This window comes from Drosophila novamexicana, unplaced genomic scaffold (genome assembly GCF_003285875.2).
Source record: "Drosophila novamexicana strain 15010-1031.04,08,12 unplaced genomic scaffold, DnovRS2.1 tig00001209-arrow-arrow-pilon, whole genome shotgun sequence".
NCBI lineage: Eukaryota > Metazoa > Arthropoda > Insecta > Diptera > Drosophilidae > Drosophila > Drosophila novamexicana.
The window spans coordinates 230,092-252,279 of NW_020824843.1; the positions used below are offsets into that span (position 1 = coordinate 230,092).

The 22,188-nt window shown below is 40.5% G+C and overlaps 3 protein-coding genes across 4 annotated transcripts; 2 read left to right on the forward strand and 1 right to left on the reverse strand.

Annotated features, from left to right (window-relative positions):
- Positions 1-620: 620 nt before the first annotated feature.
- LOC115766601 lies at positions 621-2,754 on the reverse strand. The gene has a single exon (XM_030710586.1). It carries the CDS (start codon positions 2,671-2,673, stop codon positions 685-687), a length of 1,989 nt encoding a protein of 662 aa, XP_030566446.1. The 5' UTR covers positions 2,674-2,754; the 3' UTR covers positions 621-684.
- A 3,310-nt stretch (positions 2,755-6,064) lies between these two features.
- Positions 6,065-7,008, forward strand: LOC115766572. Of its 2 annotated transcripts, XM_030710556.1 has the most exons (4): positions 6,065-6,153; positions 6,219-6,383; positions 6,450-6,631; positions 6,762-7,008. In XM_030710556.1, the coding sequence occupies exons 1-4, from the start codon at positions 6,132-6,134 to the stop codon at positions 6,858-6,860; spliced, it is 468 nt and encodes a 155-aa protein (XP_030566416.1). In that variant the 5' UTR covers positions 6,065-6,131; the 3' UTR covers positions 6,861-7,008. The 2 variants fall into 2 exon arrangements, with proteins under 2 accessions (XP_030566416.1, XP_030566415.1); XM_030710555.1 differs by having other exon boundaries at positions 6,219-6,631.
- Positions 7,009-7,464: 456 nt separating this feature from the next.
- LOC115766580 (protein takeout-like) lies at positions 7,465-8,651 on the forward strand. Its single transcript, XM_030710565.1, has 3 exons — positions 7,465-7,604; positions 7,667-8,144; positions 8,202-8,651. The coding sequence occupies exons 1-3, from the start codon at positions 7,523-7,525 to the stop codon at positions 8,401-8,403; spliced, it is 762 nt and encodes a 253-aa protein (XP_030566425.1). The 5' UTR covers positions 7,465-7,522; the 3' UTR covers positions 8,404-8,651.
- The last annotated feature ends 13,537 nt before the right edge of the window (positions 8,652-22,188 follow it).

Here is a 22,188-nt window from a genome sequence, read left to right on the forward strand (position 1 = left end):
ATAAAAAGTTTCAAATAACTTGGCCAAAACGATTTCAAAGCATATTTCAGCCATTCAATTCAAGGGCCTCTTATGTTTCATTCAACAACTAATTGAATGCCTCTCAGATTGACAACTGTTCAAAGGAGCATACAAACTATGCAACTCTTTTGGGATTTCGGCTCTAAAATATTGCTACATCAAATGGCTACACTTTCATTCTTTCCGGCAAACGGAAGCGCAGAAATGTGATATTTTTAATAATAAAGTTAAAACAGAGCTCGGTGACAACATTTTCAGATATTTCATTAAAATTTTAAACTAAATCATAAATGTTAACGTGTATTCCTTTGAACAGGACTAGGAGATAGAAACGGATTAAAAAAGAGAACTTTGTGAAATAAATATTAAAAACAAGCGCTTCGATTGCTAAAAATGTTGACTGAAAAACTGTTAGCTGTCATTTAATTCTATCCCCATCTTTAGAAAGAACAAGATATACTTGTGTCTATGCTGATCAAGACTATATATAAATTATGGAGTTTATATGTGAAATAATTGTAGGAATTACAACGGACTGTCAAACGAGCTGCTCATCTGTGTGCAATTCGGAGAGAGAAAGTTTTTCGAAGACAAAATTTTAATAATATTTGGTATACGAAAAATGTGTATGCCTAGCACATGGTGAAAGAACAGTTTGTTAATCTACTTATTTAGGCCAAACATATCCAGAATATCCTCTTTGGTTAACTTATCATCGTCTTGCGCATTGGCGGATGCTGGAGCAGGCGCAGGTGCTGCAGGGGCCCGCACAGGTTTAGCTTCAGCTGCGGGCACTGCTTTGGGGGGCGGCGTATTCCTCAGTTGGTCTGCTGGCTTGGCAGGCGGCTGAATGGGTTTTTGATTCTGGACGGCTTTCATGTTCGATTCGAGAGCTGCAATTGTGCTCCGCTTGACGATGACCGAGGATCTGTCCGACCTGGGCGCTTGCCGCTTGACCGGCTGATTCTTGGCCGGCGAAGAGTCCGGTGTTGGATGGTGTTGGGTCTTGACAGTGACATCCATACTGATGCCCAATACTTTTGGCGGATTGTGCACAGCGTTAAGCAGCTCAATGTATGGAATCGGCGTATTCGAATCCTCCTCATCAACTGACTCGGTTGGGTCGTTCCAGCAGCGATAGCATGTCATTGAAATGCCGTAGGGCGGTGCTTGTCTGGGCTGCTCCGTCTCTACAAATGGCTCAGGCTCGGGTTCGGGCTTTACGTCTTTGAAGGGCGCCAGATAGGTGAAGAGATGCGGCCAACCACGTTGCTTATATTCACACTTACAACGGCATTCGGGTTCTTCCTCTTCCATCTCTTCTTCTGGCAGCTCTTCCTCCTCCTGCTTCTCTACCCTAGGAAAGTCGCGGAACGGCGCCAGCCAGCAATAATCCGTATCGTGATCTTCCAGTCCAGAGGCTGATAATTTCTCGCCATGTGCCTCCTCCTCGTAGTCATCGTATGCTGGCCGGCACTGGCAAATTTGGCAGGTGCAAGTGCATTCATCGTCGCAGGATCGCCCGTCACTCTCACAGGGCGGACAAATCTCGTCCATGGATGGGCAGGGCACATAGTGCTTGGGCAAGGTCTCCTCCTCTTCGTTGAAGGCCACCCAGCGACACACGTACGGGCCTTGGCTACACTCGGCGGTTATCACTGGCGCCAGCCGATCCGCATAGCACTGCATCTCGGGACAGTTGCATTTGGTGTCCCTCTTTTTCTTTTTCTTCTTGACACGTTTGCTAGCACTGGACTTCACCGACTGATTGGAGCTAATGATCTTCTGGGATGATTGCTCGAGTTTGGTAACCATCTGTTCCATGGATATCATCGTGTATTCCATGCGTATGGAGATGGGCGAGGTGGGCTTGCTGAGATTAAAGGTTTGCTTGTTGAAAAACAGCTCCATCGTCTTGACAGTGGAAGCGCTCATGTTTGTGGCGGCGGATACGGTGTCCCAACCTTTGTTTAGTTTTTTTTCCGATTGCGTCTGAATGGGTTGTCCGCAGACGCAGCCGCGCATATCGGCATCCTCGTTGACAATGCGGGACTTCAGCTCTTCGTACAGCGCTTTGTAAATGCACTCGATGCACTCCTCGTACTGTCGCTCCTCCGAGTACATGAGACCCACATGAACCGCAAAAATCTGCGCCGTCCGCTTGGCCGCATGCAACCAGAGGCACTCGGAACGATGTCGCAGCTGTTTGGACAACGCCTCCATGCGCTTGCCACCCTCCCCGGAGCCGTGGTAATACGCCCGGAAGGCGCGCTTGACTATGCCATAAGCCAGCTGGCTGTCCATGCGACTCATGCCCGCTTCTACGGCCAGATCGTGCATTAAGTTCTCTTTGTTGAAGCGTTTATTGGGCACCCGATCCATCCTGTAGCGCACCTCCTCGTAGTGGCGAAAGGCGCGCTTGATTAGCTCCTTACTGCGCTTCACCTCCCACGGGCGCAGCCGGCAGATATTCATGACCTTCATCAGGCTATTGGCGATGTCCTCGAGGTCGAGGTCAAAGTACTCACTTTTCTTGGACTTATCCACCTGTCCACAGTTCTTAACATCGGGGCGCCAGCATTCGCAACCCTTATTCTTTATTTGGTCAATTGATTGGTTCCCAAAGAACAGCGACGAGAGCATTTTGGCCATAATTTCATAGAAACTTGGTAATTTGTTATATTCAATTTGGTAAGCGGGCGAAAATTTTAATCGATTGCTTTCGATTGCTTATTCAAAACAGAAAATATATATTGTAAAATAAAAAAGGTGTTCTAAACATATAAACATTTTGGTTAGATGAGACTTCGATTAATTTGATAATAATTAAAAATAAAATTACAAATAGAGCGAAATTACATAGAGCGAGAGAGAGAGCTTGAACCAGTTGACCAAAAATATTGCAAAGTTTAAACTGTCTGAGGAACAGGAAGCTATTTGTCTGTTTTTATTTTTAATTATTTTTTTTTTGTCAATATGAAATATAAAATTAAATATGCGTTATAGGAAACAGCCAGACTTATTGGAGAGTTATATCTGAACAAGTATTTCATGAGTTTTGCCAACTCTCTCCAATACGTCAGGCTGTTTCCTATCAAAGGCAACAAAAAAGAAGTTTCCACCTGTTGCCCGCTGCACGACGCGCAATTCAAGTTGGGAGTAAGCCAAGCAACTTGTCACTTCCTGAATGACGTCTGTCAGAGATTTGACTGGGAAGTGCATTGCTGACATGCTGCTGTTGGGAATGTTTTATTCGTGGCAGACATACAGAAATTCATATTTATCATACAGGCCAAAGAAGGGGAGAGAGAGGGTCTGCTGGCTCGCAGGCTGGCGGTTGTTGCAACATGCAACCAAATGCACAAAGCCCGCAGCAGCGACTGTGGCACGCATCATTTCGATATTTGTTTACCCAACAATTTGCTGTGCGTTCTCTTCTCCCCCCTGCCCCGCTCCTACCTCGACTCCCTCACTGTTTGCTTTGACATAGGACAGTAGCGTGGGGCGTGGCGCATGCGATGGCTGCGAGCGCCGCCTGATTTACTACTGTTAATTCGAAATACTTTTGTGATGCACTGCAAAGCGGAAATGCAATGCGACACAGACTTACAAACATAAATGCAAACATACACGCACACACACATACACACAGAGTGCACTTATTTTAACAGGCAACTGCGCAAAAACAACAAACAACAAATGTTGTGCAGCTCTACAAATTTCTATATACTAGTCAAAAACTTGAAACAACATGAAAACTAATAACAAATTCGTATGCAGCTAGACGAAGCTAGAATACGCTTCACATGAGTATAAACATTATTTTAATTATTAAATAAAATATATAAAATAACAAAACAAAGAAAATGATTAAAAGTTCCTTTCGTTATAAATACTAGTCAGCATAAACAGTTCCATGATAAGGATTCTTAAAAATTTATTTATTATCTGTCGTAAGCATTTCATTTTGGTTTATTTAAATATATATTATACAAATATGTTAATAAATATTTATATTTAATTTAAATTAATTTAATTTTACAATCATTTATTTAATACGGAAATAATAATTCATGACAAACAATTATTAACAATTATTTCTTAAACAATTATTAACAAAAATACAAACTGGTAAGTTAAAAATATATAACTTATCATATATATATTATTTATTAGTATTATATATATTAAAGAATTATATTATATTTTCAATTATTATTAAAATATATTTTTTACTATTTAATATATTTATTTATATATGAAAGATTAAACTTTTGCCATAATTGACATAATTTTATATTAATTAAATTATATTCGATATTTACCCAAATAATTGGTACAACGTTTTTTTCGATCTTAAATGCGATCATCATGTCACAGTCGACAGACCCATTTGTAAGTTCTGTTAAAAACAGAATCAAAGTCTGCACAAATATTGTCAGGCGGTCATGACAAATATTTACATAGCCAGCGCGTGTGTAGGTAAAATTTTTGGTGCACTACCCCTCCCAAAAACAAGGAAAAAAAAAAAAACAAAATAGTAAAACTCCGGAAAATGCGGGCGCATTGACAGTGCGGGCGATTGATTTTTCCTGTGTTTTTGGTATATTTGTTAGCAGCCTCAGAGTCGAGTAACACGGGTTGGTTGGGGGCTGCGCGGAGCATTGGGCAAACTAAAATAAATGCAGTGCAGAGTGTGAGTAGGGAGGGGTGGGTTTTTGCTAAAGCTAACAGACAGTTTTAGTGCAACCCAGAAAAATGAGTTTAATTGTTGACCTTAGCTATTAGCCCCTGTCAAATGGCTTTGGTTGACAGCAATTTGCCTTTTACTTCGGTTTTGGGCTAGTTTGGTCTCTCGGCTCTGTGCCTTTTGTCTTTTGGACTCTGTCGTTCATTGTCCGCATGCATTGCTCTTTAATTTATATGCAAAAAAGCACAACGTGCCTTTTGCAAAAGTTTCTTAGTATTTCTTGATATATGTGGAATACATATTCAGTATGCTTTGGTATGCACGAACGGCGCTGACTGACAGGCCTGTATCAGAATCGGAGGCCCATTGCAGTCGGGCCACGTTTGATATTTGTTTATGTTGCAGCAGCAGCAAAAATTGTTATTGTTTTTCTTGTTTTTCTTTTCTGTACATTTTTTTGTTATTCTTCATTTTCAGTACATCTACACTCGTACATATGTCCGTACAACAGGGCCATGTGCTGTGCAAGTTGATGATTATTGCCTTTTGGGCAGTTTCATTGTGAAATGCGTCGAAATGTGCAGTACCGAGCTATAAATGTTACATAAAACAAAAGTAAATTGACTTGTAAGCAGAAAATGCTGCTTATTGAATACTGAATACCAATATGAGAAGCGCAGAGCAAGGCGATATGTTGAAAAGAACGCTAATATTTGCATATGTGTCTACTTAGGCGTTGTAGATGACTGTGCGCGTACGACTTTGAGAACTACGGGATTAAGATTTTAGGAGAGAAATGGGTGGGAAATTGAGGTTTAAAATTTAAAGCAATGAACTCGGACAGAGCAAGGCTGGAAAGTACTATCTAGATTTTCCATTAAAATTGATAAGATATAGCAATAAGAATCTTATCCATATCTATATCCAAGAGGCTGCATATTGTCTATTCAGATCTTTGCAAGTTGAACTTTACTTATCCAAAGTTTATAAATAACGATTTTAAGTTACATATACTGTATCACCTATCTATTATAGTGATTTTTTACCTGTCAACACAAAAGCCCATTGTTAAAATAAAGCTACTGAGCTTTCTCGCTGGATAACCCAAAAAGATTCTTTGAGCTTAATAAAACAAATAACTGCAAAACTGTTAAAATATGAGAGTTAACATTTTTTTAATAGGTTCAGGGCTTGAAACTCTAGATGTTGTTCAGTTATTTTTCTCCCAGTGCAACCAAGTATTCTACGAAACTGGTTAACGGCTTGCATGATATTTTATTAGCAGTCGACAGTTGTTTATTGTTTATAAATTGATATTGAATCACTTATAGCTAAGCTGTGTACTTAGTAGGTTCTCCAATCTAGTCTTAATAGTATTATAAGAGTATAATCATGCGTCACGTTCGTAATATGCCTTGAAATGGTTTCTGGTGCCGAATTACGTGAGTGTAAAAAGTGATTTCAAAGGATACTTGCCAACATCTTTCTCTACAAAATATCCCATTAGCAACTGATGTAGAGAAATGTCGCTATGGTGACGGGGATTGTATTAAAAATAACATCAATCAGCTCATAAGACGCTATCCTAAAGGTCTTCCGAAGTTGGGCATATCTCCTTTCAATGATTTCCGACCAGGTGATCTACAATTATTTGAGGCCCCCCAAGTTGGTAGTATGTGGTTGAATTTTAGGCTAATTAATCAAGTGATTAGTGGCTGTGAGAATGCAACCGTTACAGACGTGAGTGGCTTCCAACAGGATCCTACCAAGGCCAAATTGGAGATTGGGCTACGTATACCCAGACTAGTCCATAGATATCAATATAAGATGCAACTGCGCTGGCTGTCCATGGTGCAAACCAACACTACGGGACCCTGCTATGCGGAGTTCCAAAATGTTAGCCTAACGCTCAATTTGAAGGTGATTGTCAGATATAGACAGGAAAAGCGCTATCTAAAGATCTATGAATTGATGCCGCAACTTGAACTGGGACGGCCAGTTAAATGACATGGGCCGAAAAAGTGTAATTAATATTCTATATTTGCTGCAGCTTTTTTCTGGAATTGGGCGATTTATATCAACACAATTTGGATCTAACGCTTGCCGTGAATCGCGTTTACCGCGAAAACTGGCTGGAGCTCTGGAATGATATTGAGCCGAAAGTTTCGCCCAGCTTTAGCAGGTCGGGTGCCCAGCTGCTGAATCATATATTTGATACTATCTCATACGATGATATGTTTTTATAATAGTTAAGTCAATCTTGATGACTCAAAATTCTCAAGTACTATTATATTTTATGCTAATAAACCTGCTAGTTTTGTTATTATTGTTTACTGTCTACCTGGCAAATAGGGGTATATTTGGCAAAATGCAAAAATTTTTGCATGTGTGTTAACTTGTTTTAAATTTTGCTTTTCATAGTAGCTAGCAAATTTATTATCCACATATTTCTCTAAAAGTTCAGTATGTGCTGACACTTGACTCAAAATAGTTATATACTTCAGTCTCGAAGTTCTTTGATCGCCAATCAGTCCATAAGTCAGGACAAGCTCTGACAAAGATTCCTGAAGCTCTCCCTAAAAATGCACACGGAGAACAGGGCATCTAACAGTCGATAGCTGCCACTTTCACTTCCTATTATCTGTGTAAGGTGAATGGGTTTAGATTCTCAATGTTATCTACAGGTCTCATGCAGCCAAACAGGTTTTTAGTTTTAAAAAAACACTGTAACTGAGACTTGTTGCAAGTGCATATCAGACGTTAATTAATATTATTGTGTGAACTGTTGTGCTAACAAGTTCTTAAAGCATTATGAAGTGTTTCGTTGAAATATATTTAAAGATAACATTGCTGTGCCTCACGTGGAAGTCTCTTATCTGCGCTCTACAGATACGTAGGTGAGCTTGAAGTGTGTCAAGGTACCCAAAAATAACTTTATACCTGGACCATCCACAGCTTCAGATATCGAGAAATGCCATTTTGGAGATGGCAAATGCATTGCAAAGAGTACAAATCAATTTATACGTCGCTATGCCAAAGGTGATGCTAAAATTGGTTTACCGCCCTTCGATAATATTCAAGTGGACGACATCACACTCATAAACTCACCCGGGCCCCTTTGGATAAGCTACACGTTGAAGAATCAGGTTCTCAAGGGTTTTGAAAATGCAACTATCATATCTCTGTCGGGACTAGACCGCGAACCGGAACAAAATAAATTAGAAGTGAAATTGAAAATTCCAAGTCTCGCCATGCATGGCAACTACGAGCTCCGTGGGCGTGGCATTATAGTTTATACGAACTCAAGTGGTTCTACGAAATCGGATATGCAGAATGTGCGCATAACGATCACAATTAAGGGCTTCATCGAGTATCGCAATAAGAAACGCTATCTAAAGGTCTACGATATGGCACCAATCTTCGAACTGGATCGGTAAGCCATAACTGAAGTTCTTTCTGGAGCTGAGTCTTAAGTTCGCCTATTTTATAGTTGGATATTGTCGGCTGATAATCTATTTAAGGAGAACACCGATCTAACTGTTTTACTCAATCGCGTGATCAACGAAAAGTGGATTGAGTTTTGGAACGAAATCGAATCAACCATTTTGCCTGTCTATACTCGAAGCTTTGTCAATCTTATCAATAAGTTTGCACAAGCTATTCCCTATGATGATATGTTTTTACCGGATTGAAAGATTGAATGATGAAAGCTCGCAAAGCTGAAAGCATTTTACTTATGGTAATGCTTATCGATATATTGTATAGCTTCAAGAGTCAAGTACAATAACATTTGTGATAGTTTCTTCAATTCAAACTGATTGAAATAAAATTAATAATTTTTTTGGTACCATATACGATCAAAAATATTTCTACTCAAATTAAATTTTGAAGTTCGGCTGAACAATTACATAATTATTCTGAGATTAAAAGAAATTCTTATATATAATATATTTTCGGATAAAATATAATCTCTGTATGCAATAAATTTTTGCTGTGTACATAATTATTCTGCCATTACCGAATTTTCTCATAAAAATCCATATTTTTTGATAATAAATAATTTCTGTATGCAATAAATACTAGATATAAATTGTTGGAGATAAGAAACAATCTCTGTAAATATTAGATTTCAATTGTGTCTACCATTCCACACATGACCTTAATTTAATATAAAAACTTCTCCTTGTAGTTATATTATCTATATAAAGAGAAACCAACCCAAAGACACTGTGAAATCAGTGCTACCAGAACTGCCCACACTCAACGCCTTTCAATTCCCAGAGCGACTTTAATTTATTACGCTTGATCTTGATTAAAAGCGCACACCCGCAATTCTCCGCGCCCAAAGACCCTAAAAAGAATAGAATGGCAAAGTTGTGGAGAGAAGGGTCCACAGAGCCATAGCAAATCCAGTCGGGGGCAGTCAGACAGCCAATTATAGACAGTCAAAGTCGCGTAAAGATGCCAGAGTAAAGATCCACAGGCAAGAAAACTGAATGAATGAACGAAAAATGAAAATTATAATATGAAGAGAGCACATCAACAACAACAGCAAGAACAACATCAACTGCAATAAAGACATCAACAGTTCAGAGGCATCAAAGAATCAAGCGAGACGCTCACCACTAAAAGGGTGCTTATAGGTGGGTAGAGTGAGGCAGCTGGGCAAGTTATAAGATTTCCAAAAATAATATTAAAATTAGCAACGAAGCGCAACAAATGAGATTTTCAACCAAGTTGCAGTTGTACTTCCACATGCCCCGCTGCCATAGCCCATAAACTGAGCACAGAACACTGGGCACGGGCACGTCCAGACGTCGGAGAGGCATAGATCAATCAGTGTGTTGCCTGCCCCAGCCGAGCGGCAGCAGCAACAGTCGAACAGACAAACAGCTTAGTCCCAGTAATTAGGAATGATAAATGCTAAAAACGCACTGCACAAAGCAAGATACAGAAGCTAAAGCTTCCATGCGAAAGGGTTATAAATAAAAATGAAGAAAAAAAGAACCCAGAGCCAACAGCAAATTGGGCAATGTGTGCGCTGGTAAAAAAACGAAATGGAAAACTGGCGCATCAGTCTCATCAATAGGTTAGGTAAGGAAAGGCAATTAAGATTTTTGGGGCAGGCATGGCATATGGCAGAGGATGTGGGAGCTGCTAAGCAAGCAGGCTTAAGGTAGAGTTATGGCAGAGTAGAAGGGTGTGTCTGGGCAGCTTAAGTGGGCTTTCCACACAATAGATATTACGAGGGGGATAAGGTATATTAAAATAATGGGCATTATGCATATATATATATATATATATATATATATATATATATATATGGATATAGGGACGAATGTGCGAGTTAGGCATTCGGTCACATTTTAAAATAAATATTTGATAAATGATAAAGTGATGAAAATGTTTCCTTAGATTGAAAACAGTTTACACTTGCGTAGCTTAATATCCCGCCTCTCCCAAAGAAAAAACGTTAGTTAAATTAACCTACTAGGCAAGATTTTTATCTAGATTTTACCCACCATATACTTCCTGCTTTAGTAAGTGCTTTGAAGAGTTTCTTTCGCTGCTCGCACGCTCTACCTTGTACCGTTTGCTTTATATTTTATGAAAATATATGCACAATTTCCAATTACACTTTATTTCAAACAATTAACCAGTCCGAAATGCCCCACCCTCCCAGAGAAAGCACTGAAACATCGCATGGCCCAGCTCTAGCTCTGTTCTTCCCACCTGCCTCTAGCTTCCTGGCCCAAAGTTTGAGCTAATAATGTTAGCGCCATATTTGACCGCCGTGTTGGCGTTATCATGACTCGACCAGGCCAGTCCGAACCGGACCCGCACTGGCTACTGCCTGGAGGCAACAATGTTGGCTAGCCGCAAGGCTGGCCAGCAGGTGCAAGTGCTCGTATGTGTACATGTGGTCGCCAACAAGGGGGCGGGATGGTATTGGTGCGCATTTACAACATTTGCGGTCTGGCAGGGCTGCTTAACAGGGCATTTGCATTTTGCATTTGGCATTTGGCATGGCACGGAATCTCACGGATATGTGTCTATAACAAAACAATTAGAAACGACGACGCTCTGGCAAAGCCCTCGACGATTTGACGCTGATTTATGAGTGGCGCGGGCAGGCGGGTGTGGTGCGGGCGGGCTACTAAGTGCCTACAAAAACTCAAAGACAGGCACGTAGCAGCAGCAGCAGGCCGCGGGGATTAGTTCAGGCAGAAGGCAAATAAAAGAAAAACGCGCCGCACACACATAAAAAGCCAAGCCGAAAAAGTGCTTCGGTGAGGGGTGGTTTGGGTGGGGGAGTGGAGGGGGCTTGCTGTTGCTGGGTAAGCTAGTCGCTTGGTTTTTGGTTAAGTCACCCGTGGGGCATTGGGGCATAGTAAAATGCTAGTGAAACAATTATGCAATTACTTAATTTGATAGCCCAAGTGTGTGCCATCTCTCTGCATGCCTGCGCAGGCACCTCAACGGCCGCCATTGGACTGTAAATATTACGTATACGTAGCGTGGCCCATGTAGCTGGCTGCCATCTCCACTCCGTCGGCATTGCTTTGTGGCCTGTAATTGTTTTAACTGCCTTGTGCACGCGCTTTGTTTACACGGTACTGTGGCCAGTACCGGTCGCATTGCCTATAAGAAACTGCTTGGTTCCACTGCGACTCGGTATGTGCATGTCGTGGGTTTTTCCGCTGGCATTTATGAATTTGTGCCTGATATTTGCATTCAACTTGCATTACTTTTAGCCAAGAGCAGACATTGTTTGGGAAAGATATCCTAAGAACTGTCTTAAAGTTAGTTGAGGTTTAGGGAAAAAACTAAAATATCATTATCCAGCATACAATGGAACTGTAAACAAAATAAATATAAATATATAGTCAGATCAGGTAAATCAAATGTATATTGTCTGCTCTGGGAATTAAATATTATCACTGAGATTTCTGGAATAAATATCTAGAAACAAAGACCTCTCGGAGACATAAAGAAAAATTTAACAAACAAAAATTGCAAGTAAAAGTCAACATTTAGATGCCTTATCCGAAATGTTTACCATAAAGAGCTATAATTCCTGATATACAGGCTGCTTTCTAGTACCTACTGTGTGCTATAAACTGAATTCCTATTGGAACACGAAGTCTAAAAGTTTCTATTGGATTCACTGAGTACTTGCTATTGGCATAAGTCTCTGCTATATACACATTCTGACACTGAGCTCATCCTTTTTTTAAATGTCCTTGGGGTCCATAAGTAGCGAGCCATAACTTGCGCTTCAAGCGTGCTGTAAAAAATGGGTCGCAGAAAGGGTAGCGAAAGAGTTAAGATGAATAAGTTGTTATTATCATGGCTAAAAATATGTCATACGCCACGTGTGTTTGGCTTTGTGTGTGTGTGTGTGCGAATTACCCACTTCTGTTTCATGTTGCCACGTTCCGGGTCCGTCATCTGGTGTGCAAAATTTCAGCAGCAATCAACACCTCGACGCTTGGGCAAAAAGAAAAGAGGCAGTGGTTTAGGTTAAGTGCTAGAAATTGTTAGAAATCATGGCTAATATAAATCATCTTGGCAAGCAGCTTTGCATGTTTAAGTGTCATACATAAGGCACAATATGAGTGTCATCGCCCCCGCCGGCGCCTCTCGCCTATCGCCCAACCTGCCACAAGTGGGTATGGCATTGGGGGCAGCAGTCATAGCTGCGAGACATAAACACTTGAAGCTCAACCCTTTCTGACTTTGGCAAATGTGACGCCAACTAAAAGCGTCAACGAGCAGCTCCTAGCTGTGCGCACCCTCCCACCACCCAACCACCGCCTGCTCACCTGGGCGCACCTTAGCGTACCCTGGACACATATACACGTATATGAGTTTGTTTGCTTTGTAGCTCAACTTCTGTTTTTGTGTTTATTTTCGTTTGGATTTACTAAAGCAATTTTCTTTGTTGTTCCTTAAAGGCAACGCTCAGTAGCATAGTGTATATGTGTATGTGTGTCTTTGTGTATTTGGTCAATGTAAACACACATTTGACATTTGCTATATACAAACACATACATACATATTTTTATTTATTTTTTGTGCAAATAAATTGTTGCAACAGCTGTTGGCATATGCCTCGTTTTTCACCTTGCGGCAAGCTTCATGCAACAACATTTTTGCAATCCCAACAAAACTTGAGACCAATTTTTTGTGATATATAACAATTTTTAATTAAGATTGATTCAATTAAGCTCTTGTTGTGGAGCCTGCTTTTGCATCTATATCTGGTATTTACTCTTCAACTATGTCGGCCGCATTTAGTATGGAATTTTCAATTAAAATGGCAGCAATTGAATAAAATGAACCTTCAAGTCTGCATTAGAAACCAAAAATAATAGAAAACAACTGATTGAATTTCAGTTCATTTTAAATACATGGCATTAAGGCAGGATTTGGGCAAATGTTTTGTATACATTTTGAACGACATTTCTTAAGTTGGAAGAAGGGCTTCATTTGTTTAGAAATTTCTATGGATAACGGAATTTATTCATAAAATTTATCAATATTTCTGGATACATATTTTCAATAAGCATCTTTTTAACTAAAGATAGATTCATATTTGAACTGTCTAAGACTTTTTTTAGTGTCAGAAATTCTCAAGATCTTCAAGATGCCAGCTGATATTAAAATTCAGTTGCCGATTCCGACATCACTTTGACATTTCCTTTGATGTGAATTAACAATGCGTAACTACAGTTAAAATTCACGGGGTGTCTGTGACACCTGCTTGTGTTTATTTCCAAACACACGCACACACATACATATGTACAGATACACGCATTTGGCATGTAAGCTCTCGTGCCGGCGCTCATATAAGAATTAAGCCATAATGCTTTCAAGTGCAAAAACTTGACAAACGCAACATGACAAACATAAATAACCAAAACGAGGAACGAACGGAGCACTGACTGCTCACATATGATTTTATGATGTGCTGCAACAACAACAACAACAACAGCAGGTACAGAACAACTGTAAAACTAACAACTCCGTCAAGTCGCCGTTGACATACGACAAGAGTCAGAAAAAGCTGGAAAAACACAAACGCAAAGCCAAAGCAGGAGCTAACAACAGAATACCTAGCCAGGGTATATATGGAGTATATATAGCCTCCCTACACAGCCCGGCTAAATATTTTATGGCACTCTGTGGGCGTGGCAGCAGGCGGCGCAAAAGAAATTGGAATGCCACAGAGAAGAACATCAAGCAGTTGGGGCATGAGCAGCATGTGGAGCACATGAGTAGAGAGCGAAATATTTAAATGACATTTACTCACTCACTCAGCCGCTGCAGCTGGAGTCAGGTGGTGGGTGTGGCATATGGGGGCGGTGGGGTTTGAGCTAGGGAACAGCTTAACTAAATTGCATAAAATTTATTTAAATGATAAGGGCACGGGTGGGTGGATGTGTTGGAGGGAAGCTTAAGCTTTAAAACAATAACTATGCAATATGTGTGCAAACCCGTCTGCTGGCATTTTACCTACACGAGTGTTGCAGACGACACATGGCATGCCCCCGCCATAAACACCCGCAGCAGCCCTAATGCTGTCGACTAAGCCAAAGCAGGCGCCCCTAGCAGCATCAACCCTACCACACCCCCCGCAAGTCCCCAGCAAACTGTCGTCAGTCAGCTTAAATTTATTGCTTCCTTATGTTGTGTTGCGTTATGAAAATAAATACCTTGGCACACAGACAGCTCTCCTGTGTGTGAATGTGTGTGTGTGTGTCTGTCTCTCACTCTCTAATGCCTAAACTTGAACTTTTTTGTTGCGCCCATATTTTATGGTACTCCCTATGCACACTCTTAAAATATTATATTATATTCGTTCACTTTGTTTTTTTTTTTTTATATTTTTGTTGCGCAAAACTTTGAAGAATTTTTTTGATATATATTTTTTGTGGCACCATTCGAGGCTCTAAATTGTCTTCTTTTTTTTTGACTTTTGGTAGTCCTTGAAGCAGCTACTACCCACTCACTTGCTAGCAAAGCGCCGGCCCTAACCCCTGCAGTCGTCCCTCCTACCGCTACTGCTGCTGTTGCTGCTCTGTCTGACCTCGTTTTTAATGGCGTTTGTTTTGAAGCGGGATTTCCGTTGTGCGGAAAGGGTTTTATGGCTGCTTTTTATGGGCTTTTTCAAATGCACACACTCACACACACATGCCTAATTCTATATGCAATTCTCATATATCGTATATCATTTATTTAAACTTTTGCATTATGACAAGCTCGTGTCATATTTTCGGGCTGCCGCACGCGGCGTATGCGTAATATGCGAGCGACCTACTTGCTGAAATCTAAAATGCATTACGTAATCAATGAGTGGCTGCCAAAAACAGAGAAACGAAAAGTATTTGCAGCAATGTGGAGCACTCGCATAAATAAATCACAATTACTTAAATTGAATACGATATATGCATGCATTTATTGCATATTATTTGCAATAAATATAATAATTAAGTATGCATTAAGTTGCAGATTGCCTTATTTATTGGGTTTTATTTATTTTGCATGTTCGACCAAATTTCTAATTAATTATTTAAGTTTCGCATCTTAAAAGTGTGGGCATGTTTTAACATATATTTGCTTCAATTGCTTGTCAAATATTAAAGTTATCTCAATGTGAAAAGAATGTGTGGTTTAATTTGTCTGGCCTAGCAAATACCCAGTAAGCAAATGAATGTGCCAAAATATGTCACGTAAATCCTTTATCAACACAAAACAATTAACCTAAATTATTTTAACAACTCAATTAGAAGTGTCCCGAAAATTAAATTCGATTACGAGTATAAAAAATAATCAATAACGAAAAATTTAATATTTCTCATAATATTTGGTTGCAAAATAAAAAATTAAATATAAAATGTTTAGATATATTTTTCATTATTATTTGTTATAAAAATAAAATTAAATAAATGAAACAGACAAAATTATAGTTAGAAATATTTTCTAATTCTTGGCAATTTATTATAATAAATATACGCAAATAATTATTTGCAATTTATTGCATAATTCTATTGTTTAGTCGACCTAAAATTCAAACCGCTTAAACCCGTAGTTTAATTAGCAAAAATATATAACTACCAATAGAAGTCCAACCTATTGAAAGCTCGCAGCCAATTTGGCAGGGTTCGGCAATATCAGCGCCTGCTTTCAAATCGTTTTCACATTTGATGCCCGATTGTCCGCCCCTAACCCCTCTTTCCATTAATTATGTAAAGTTGTTGCACAAATAAAATGAAAATCGACCAAACATATGACAACAAATTGCCAACTGTCTGTCCGACTGTCAGTTGGACCCCCTCCACCCCGTCTCCCTGTCTGTTAAACCCCTGTCTATATGATGCTGCTGCCAATATTGAATTTGAAATTAAATCGCCCCAAAAAGGCAAACGGACAATTGGGCGCCTGCCTGGCAACAGTTGTGCCAAATTGGCCAGTGCCAGTGTCCTGTCTTCCCGCACAGCCTGCACAGATTTAGCCCCCCGACCCTGCGGCCCCCCGCCCACCCCTTGAAATATGCATGTGTTAATTACTGATGGCTCTGGATGGGGTTCGCAGTCTGGGCCGTTTGGATCGTTTGCTGGTCAAGGGGTCGCTGACGCAAAAAATTGTCAACATGGCGGCTGGTGGAGAAGCTGCCAGCGCAAGCTGCTGCTCCCACGGCGTTGATTTATAAACCCCGGCAGTGATGGCCCTGCCTCCTTGCCCGCAATCATGCTGCAAGTTGCGCCCACTTGAATTTGCATTTACCTACAGCAAAAACAAATAAACGTCTAAACGACTAGGACAGGGGTAGGGCGGTGGCTGGCCTCAACTGTTGCCGCGCAGCAACAGCAACAAATTATGTGACGTAACAGCTGCCAAAATGTGGGGGGCGTGGCATGGCCAAAACTGATGCTGGCCATAAACAAATAAAACTCAGTTTGGTCGAGAAATTGATTTTTTGCGCCTAATCAAAAACGAATTAATTTCAGTCGCATGTGACAAACGCTTCTCGGTTGCAGGGCGGCATTTATTTTGATTTTTGGCCAACTACCAACCCCCGCCGCGCCGCAGCTAGTGCTATCTAAGCCTCTAACCCCAATTGAATAAATTGGCATGAAATGAAATTTATGTTGTACACTCATTTTCTTCTTATTTTTCTCTTTTACGGTGGTTGCAAGGTGTTTGCCTTTGGGGGTGGCAAGTGCCACCAACTGGACGGCTGTCCAGGCTCAAGCCACCCTTTGGGGCTGGGTCTAGTTGTTGTTCGTTCGATTAAAGCTTTAACAAATTATTGCGGTAGCTATTTTGAGGCAAGGTGCGGCACTTAAAGCATTGGCTCTGCCCAATCTAATGCCAGACTTTTGGAATTAGTGGACTTATACTTCAGCTGCAGCTAAGGGATGCTCTCTGTATGATGTCAGACGCGCAAACTGCCTACCCATTTGGTAAACATCAGTCAAGTATTGTGGCAAGCGGAAGTACAGACGAGTTTGTATTCGAACTTTTGTAAGGAACAATGCAATTGGAAAAACAGTTTTCATGAATCATGTGAATTAATAAACAAATTACATAAATTTAGGAAATTCAATATAAAGCCTTGAACGCTGTTGACAGGCATTGTTATATTAATATTTGAATAAATAAAGTTTTTTCATGTAATTTACATTTTGAACTTACGAATGCAATAAAATAATATGCAGAGTGTCACAACTTTGCTTAGAACTGAGACACTGTGTTGAACCAGCGAAAGGCTCAAATGTTTCGAGAAAAAGCACATGCTAAAATTCACATGCACTAAAACACTTAGGCATAACATTAGCCAACTCCTTGGCAAAAAAAATCTTCAGACTTCATTGGCATTTGTGTAAAGAACAAGTTCAGTGCACCTTGTTAACAGACAGAGAGAGAAAAAACAAACTGAAATTGTGCCACTGCGGTTATTTTATTGATTTTGTTGTTCGTCCCTTTTTTTTTTTTGTTTTCGTATGAACGGCACAGGGCGGGCGGAAGTGTGCGGTTTGGCATTTTGTAGCGTGCAATTCAATTTCATTAACGCGCACAGCGCACTAAAATCAATAGTAATTAATATGAGTACTTGAATACATACCCTACCAACTGCCTGACTGTCTGTCGCTCCTAGGAGCATTTTACCAGCATTCCAATAAGCCTACCCCTCGCACCCGCTCCGCCAGCAACTCCTGCTTTCTACCGACCTGCAGAGCATACAGCACAACAACAGACCACAAATCAAAAATCAAATATTAAGCGAGCTGAATATTTGGAAAGAGGGCGGAAATGCAGGAAGTTCATATGAGTGTACGTGCGTGTACGTATGGGAGTGTGTGCGTGCGTGTATGTGTAAAATAAATACGTTTTAGCCATGAAAATCCCTTTTAATTGCCACGCAACGGCCAAAGGATTTGCACACAAGCACACTGAAGAGACACCGAGCAAGAGGCAGAAAACTGGCATGGCTGAATAGGGTGTGCGAGGGGGCTGAAGGGCATGGGCATGGTGGCTAGCCTATGCAATGGATTCGTTGCCCAGTGGAGCGATGCCCTGCCACAGCCAAGTGGGATTTAGTGCAAATTGCAAAGTGTAACTTGTTTTTACGAAAAAGCACTTTAGCGCATTAGAAGGCCACGGCGGGGACCGAACCCCGTATCCCGGCTTCGATCCACAGCAGCAGGCGGAAGGTGGTCGGTTGCGCCGGTTTTGGCGGGTTGTGGCGGGTTGTGGCGGGGAGAGGTTACCAAAATCTATGGCCGGAGAGTTGTCGATGATTAGAAACGAACGCAAAAGCTGAAACATCCAAACGGTGCGTGCGACAACAGCTTGTGTGGGGCACAAGCTGTTGTTATTGTTATTGTCGTTGTTGTTGTTGTTGTTACATTTTGCATGTTGCATGTCCGCTACACGACTGGCAACAGCAAGTGCAACAAGAACAACAAGAAAAGTAGCTATGCAATATCCTGGCTGCATGCTTGAATATCCTACGCAACATAGGCTGTGTTTAGGTACCCAAATATGTGTGTTAATTCTGCGTATGTGCTTATGTGTATGTGTGTGCGAGTGTGTGTTAGGCCTTGGCTCTTCGACAACTTTCATTAAACAAACAGCATTAATTACATTAAAGATTTTGAATACATTATGATAGCTTTTCGTAATTGAAGAGTGCAAACGATTTGTGATCGCCAGGGCAACATGCAGAACACGATGAGTTTGACAAGTTGACGGGGGCGGGGGTGTTATTTGAACTAGTTATGAGCCAATTAAGACTTAAGCCGCTTGAACTTGCCATAGTTGAGCCAAGCAACTTGACAAGGCATTGGCCATAAGCATAGAGGAAACGAGAGAGAAAGAGGGAGAATTCAGTCCCTGCTCCGGCGGCCACCTTAACAATATGAAGACATGCTAGGAGTGGAATTATTTTATATTTATTTTAATATATTCAATAATTCTGTTTAAGATTACTTAAGCAGGCCAACAAGTAGGTAAGTAAGCCTTGTACAATCCATGTTCTGCCGCCACTTTAATAGTTTCATGATTAGCCGCAGAAGTAAGACTTGCGTCAATTGTCTGTATTAAATGAAGCAAAAGACATTTTAATAATATTATTATTTGCATTTAAAACCCTTTTTTGATATGTATGCTCGAATATTAAATATAATATTTAATTTTCTTACACAAACATTTAGAGTAAATATCTCCACGTTTGATTGGACGAATAAAATAGTTTTCTATGATGAATTATTATACTTCGCATAACATATGAAACGCTTAGTCCAGTTGCTTGATACCATAATACCATAATGATAATCTTATTGACTAGAGCAACTGTACAAAATTATAATAGACTCCCATACTCCTTTTCCCCCCACACTCTCCATTTGCCTGCTATTGGAAATGATTGAAATGAAAATTAATTGAAGACAATGGCATACAAAATGCATTTTCAATTAATTTTCATTCTTTATGACAACATATTTATATCCCCTCAGCCACAAACACACACACACACACGCATACACACACACACACGGACACACACTCTCCTGGATATTTGCAGATTATGCCGTTATGATTTAAGGTATCATAATGGTCCATTGTCATAAGTGCCACACAGCGCATTTTATCCATTAAATGCTTGGCAGCCATATATTTTTTTTTGTTTTCCATACGCGCTTTCAGCATTTTAATCAATGCATTCAGGATAGGCAAAATATTTGATATTTAACTTGATTTTTTGCGAGCGTTGAGTAATATTGATTTTATCACTTGAATTTTATTTTGACTTCCCTATTGCTCCAACCAGCGATGGACCCGTGAAATAGCAAGTCATGTGAATGGAGAATAAAAGTGGAAAAAAAATAACTTAAAATGTAGTTGAGGGAGTTGGAAGTAAATATTCATTGGATTGAGTTCATCTTCCATTCTGTAATTAAATTCGTCGTATTTTGGGTTATTGAAATGCATTTTCCTCTTTCCTCAATTAAATCATAAATTACTATGCTGAAAGTTATAAAATCGTAAACTTATAGAAAGAAATGTATTTGCTGCGCTTTGTCAAAGATTTTACTCAAAACTCTCTGAACTTCGAAAGCATTATAAACTTTTATAATTTAGCGCCTTATTGCAAGTAAAATATATCAGTTAAAACTCTTCCGTTTGTTATTTTTGGAACGCAGCAAGGGGACGAGCCGGGAACCGCCCGCTATTATAATATGGTCTCATAAAGCATATTTTCAAATTGACAACCCTCGATAGGCACGGAAAAAAGAAACTGTGATTTGTGTTTGCGTTTTGCCGGAAACCGAAAAGCGTTGCGGAAATCACACCATGAATTTAATGAAAAACGGCAAATATCGAGGGTTCTACGATGGCCAGGCCCAGGCCCAGGCAGCTTACCGCCTGGCTGGTCGTCTGCCAGGCCATCAGGCTCGACCTCGGCCATAATTGTTTGCAAAAAGTTTATGCACGTAGCGATAGCGTACATCAAAAATGCTGCAGTAAGAGCCCGCTCACGCCGCGCCCCCTCAGCCGAAATCGCCTTTCGCCTAAACTTCAGACATAAAACGCCAAATTGCACCATTAAGAAATTCGTTGCGCATCAGTGAGCATTTAAAATGGAGGAGCAGGTCCAGGGCCACCACATAAATAATAGTTATAAATACCTAGTGGTAGTAAACTTTGTCATTGAACCCCGTCGGAGGTCCGAAATACTCGGTACACTTAGCAACACAAACAACCAAGAAGCTGAAGAGTTAGGCATGCCCGACTAGCGATTGCCGCTTTTTTATCAAGACTATCCATAAATTTGTACATAACTGTTATTTAAGGCATGGTCAAAGATTTTTAAATTAATAAAATTCTAAGGAATGCGTACAACAAATTTGATGGCTGCAGCTTGTAAAGCACTCTGAGTTAAAAAGGGTCATTGGTGGTCTAGGAAGTTTTTTTTTCGAGAGTCCAATGATTTAAAGGGTTGGCTTGCGCATATGATACCCTCTGTTTTTAACCCGACTTAGCCTACAGGGTATAATAATGCGGCCAGTTGTAGTAGCAAGTCCGAATCGAGTCTATGGATGAAATCAGCGCACGTCAGCACAAAAGTTGGCAGCGCACTTTGTTGCTTCCTGTTGGAGGCTGTCGCGGCTGCGTTGGTAATCACTTGAATATTACGTAGCGGAAATCGAAAAGTACGCTGCAAAATTTTTCCAGCGCTATCTTCAGGAAAATGAAGAAGCAGACGGACACGAGACGAAGACGTCGCCGCAGCTTATGACAATAATGAAAGCGTTTTGAATGTGCGCCAGTCGCCATCAATTTGCAGCTTTTGGCTCGCCACTGCAAGATGACACAAAATTGAATGGGCGGGGGCGTGGAGCGGTCGTGCAAATGGCCGCCGGAAGTGGCAGTGCTGCAAATAAAAATGGCGGCGGCGGTGGCGCCTTTGCTGGCAGCGCATTTTTGGTCATTTTTGCGGCGCCATTGAACAATTTGGTTTGTGTTTTGCAAGTTGTCGCAGGTTTCGCTCATAATGATGATGATATCAGTGCTGGTGGCAATCCTGCCAGGCAACCCTAATTTTGTGCTTGGCTGGCTCCCTCACCCTCTATCTTCCTTCAGAAGCTGTAGCTCCGTGGCGCCGCTTTGGCCATCGCATCTTGTTTATGGCGAATAACTAATATGCTGTAAAATAAGTGAGAATCTCGAGCTCTTGGCAAGTTTCGGTTTAAAAACACATTTGTGCCATCATTTTGTGGTGCAATGTGCTGCCAGTTCTGTAAGTGTGGGCAAATGTGCAGAAAAAGTTGTGACAATTTCGGGAAAAATACATGGAACGGCAGCAGGAGCAAATGAGAAGAGCAAAGAAAATAGATTGTCAAGTCGGAAAAGATAATAATGGCAGGGGTAAGCATTAAAAAACTAAACGAAAGTTGCCTAATGAA

What these genes read in the sequence shown, in the direction of transcription:
- LOC115766580 (XM_030710565.1), top strand. Translation starts at nt 7,523, where the DNA reads ATGAAGTGTTTCGTTGAAATATATTTAAAGATAACATTGCTGTGCCTC. An exon ending in TATCTGCGCTCTACAGATAC is followed by an intron (nt 7,605 to 7,666) that starts GTAGGTGAGCTT and finishes GACCATCCACAG; the next exon opens with CTTCAGATATCGAGAAATGC. An exon ending in CCAATCTTCGAACTGGATCG is followed by an intron (nt 8,145 to 8,201) that starts GTAAGCCATAAC and finishes CCTATTTTATAG; the next exon opens with TTGGATATTGTCGGCTGATA.
- LOC115766601 (XM_030710586.1), bottom strand. Translation starts at nt 2,673, where the DNA reads ATGGCCAAAATGCTCTCGTCGCTGTTCTTTGGGAACCAATCAATTGAC.
- LOC115766572 (XM_030710555.1), top strand. Translation starts at nt 6,132, where the DNA reads ATGGTTTCTGGTGCCGAATTAC. An exon ending in GGTTTCTGGTGCCGAATTAC is followed by an intron (nt 6,154 to 6,218) that starts GTGAGTGTAAAA and finishes ATATCCCATTAG; the next exon opens with CAACTGATGTAGAGAAATGT. An exon ending in GCCTAACGCTCAATTTGAAG is followed by an intron (nt 6,632 to 6,761) that starts GTGATTGTCAGA and finishes TATTTGCTGCAG; the next exon opens with CTTTTTTCTGGAATTGGGCG.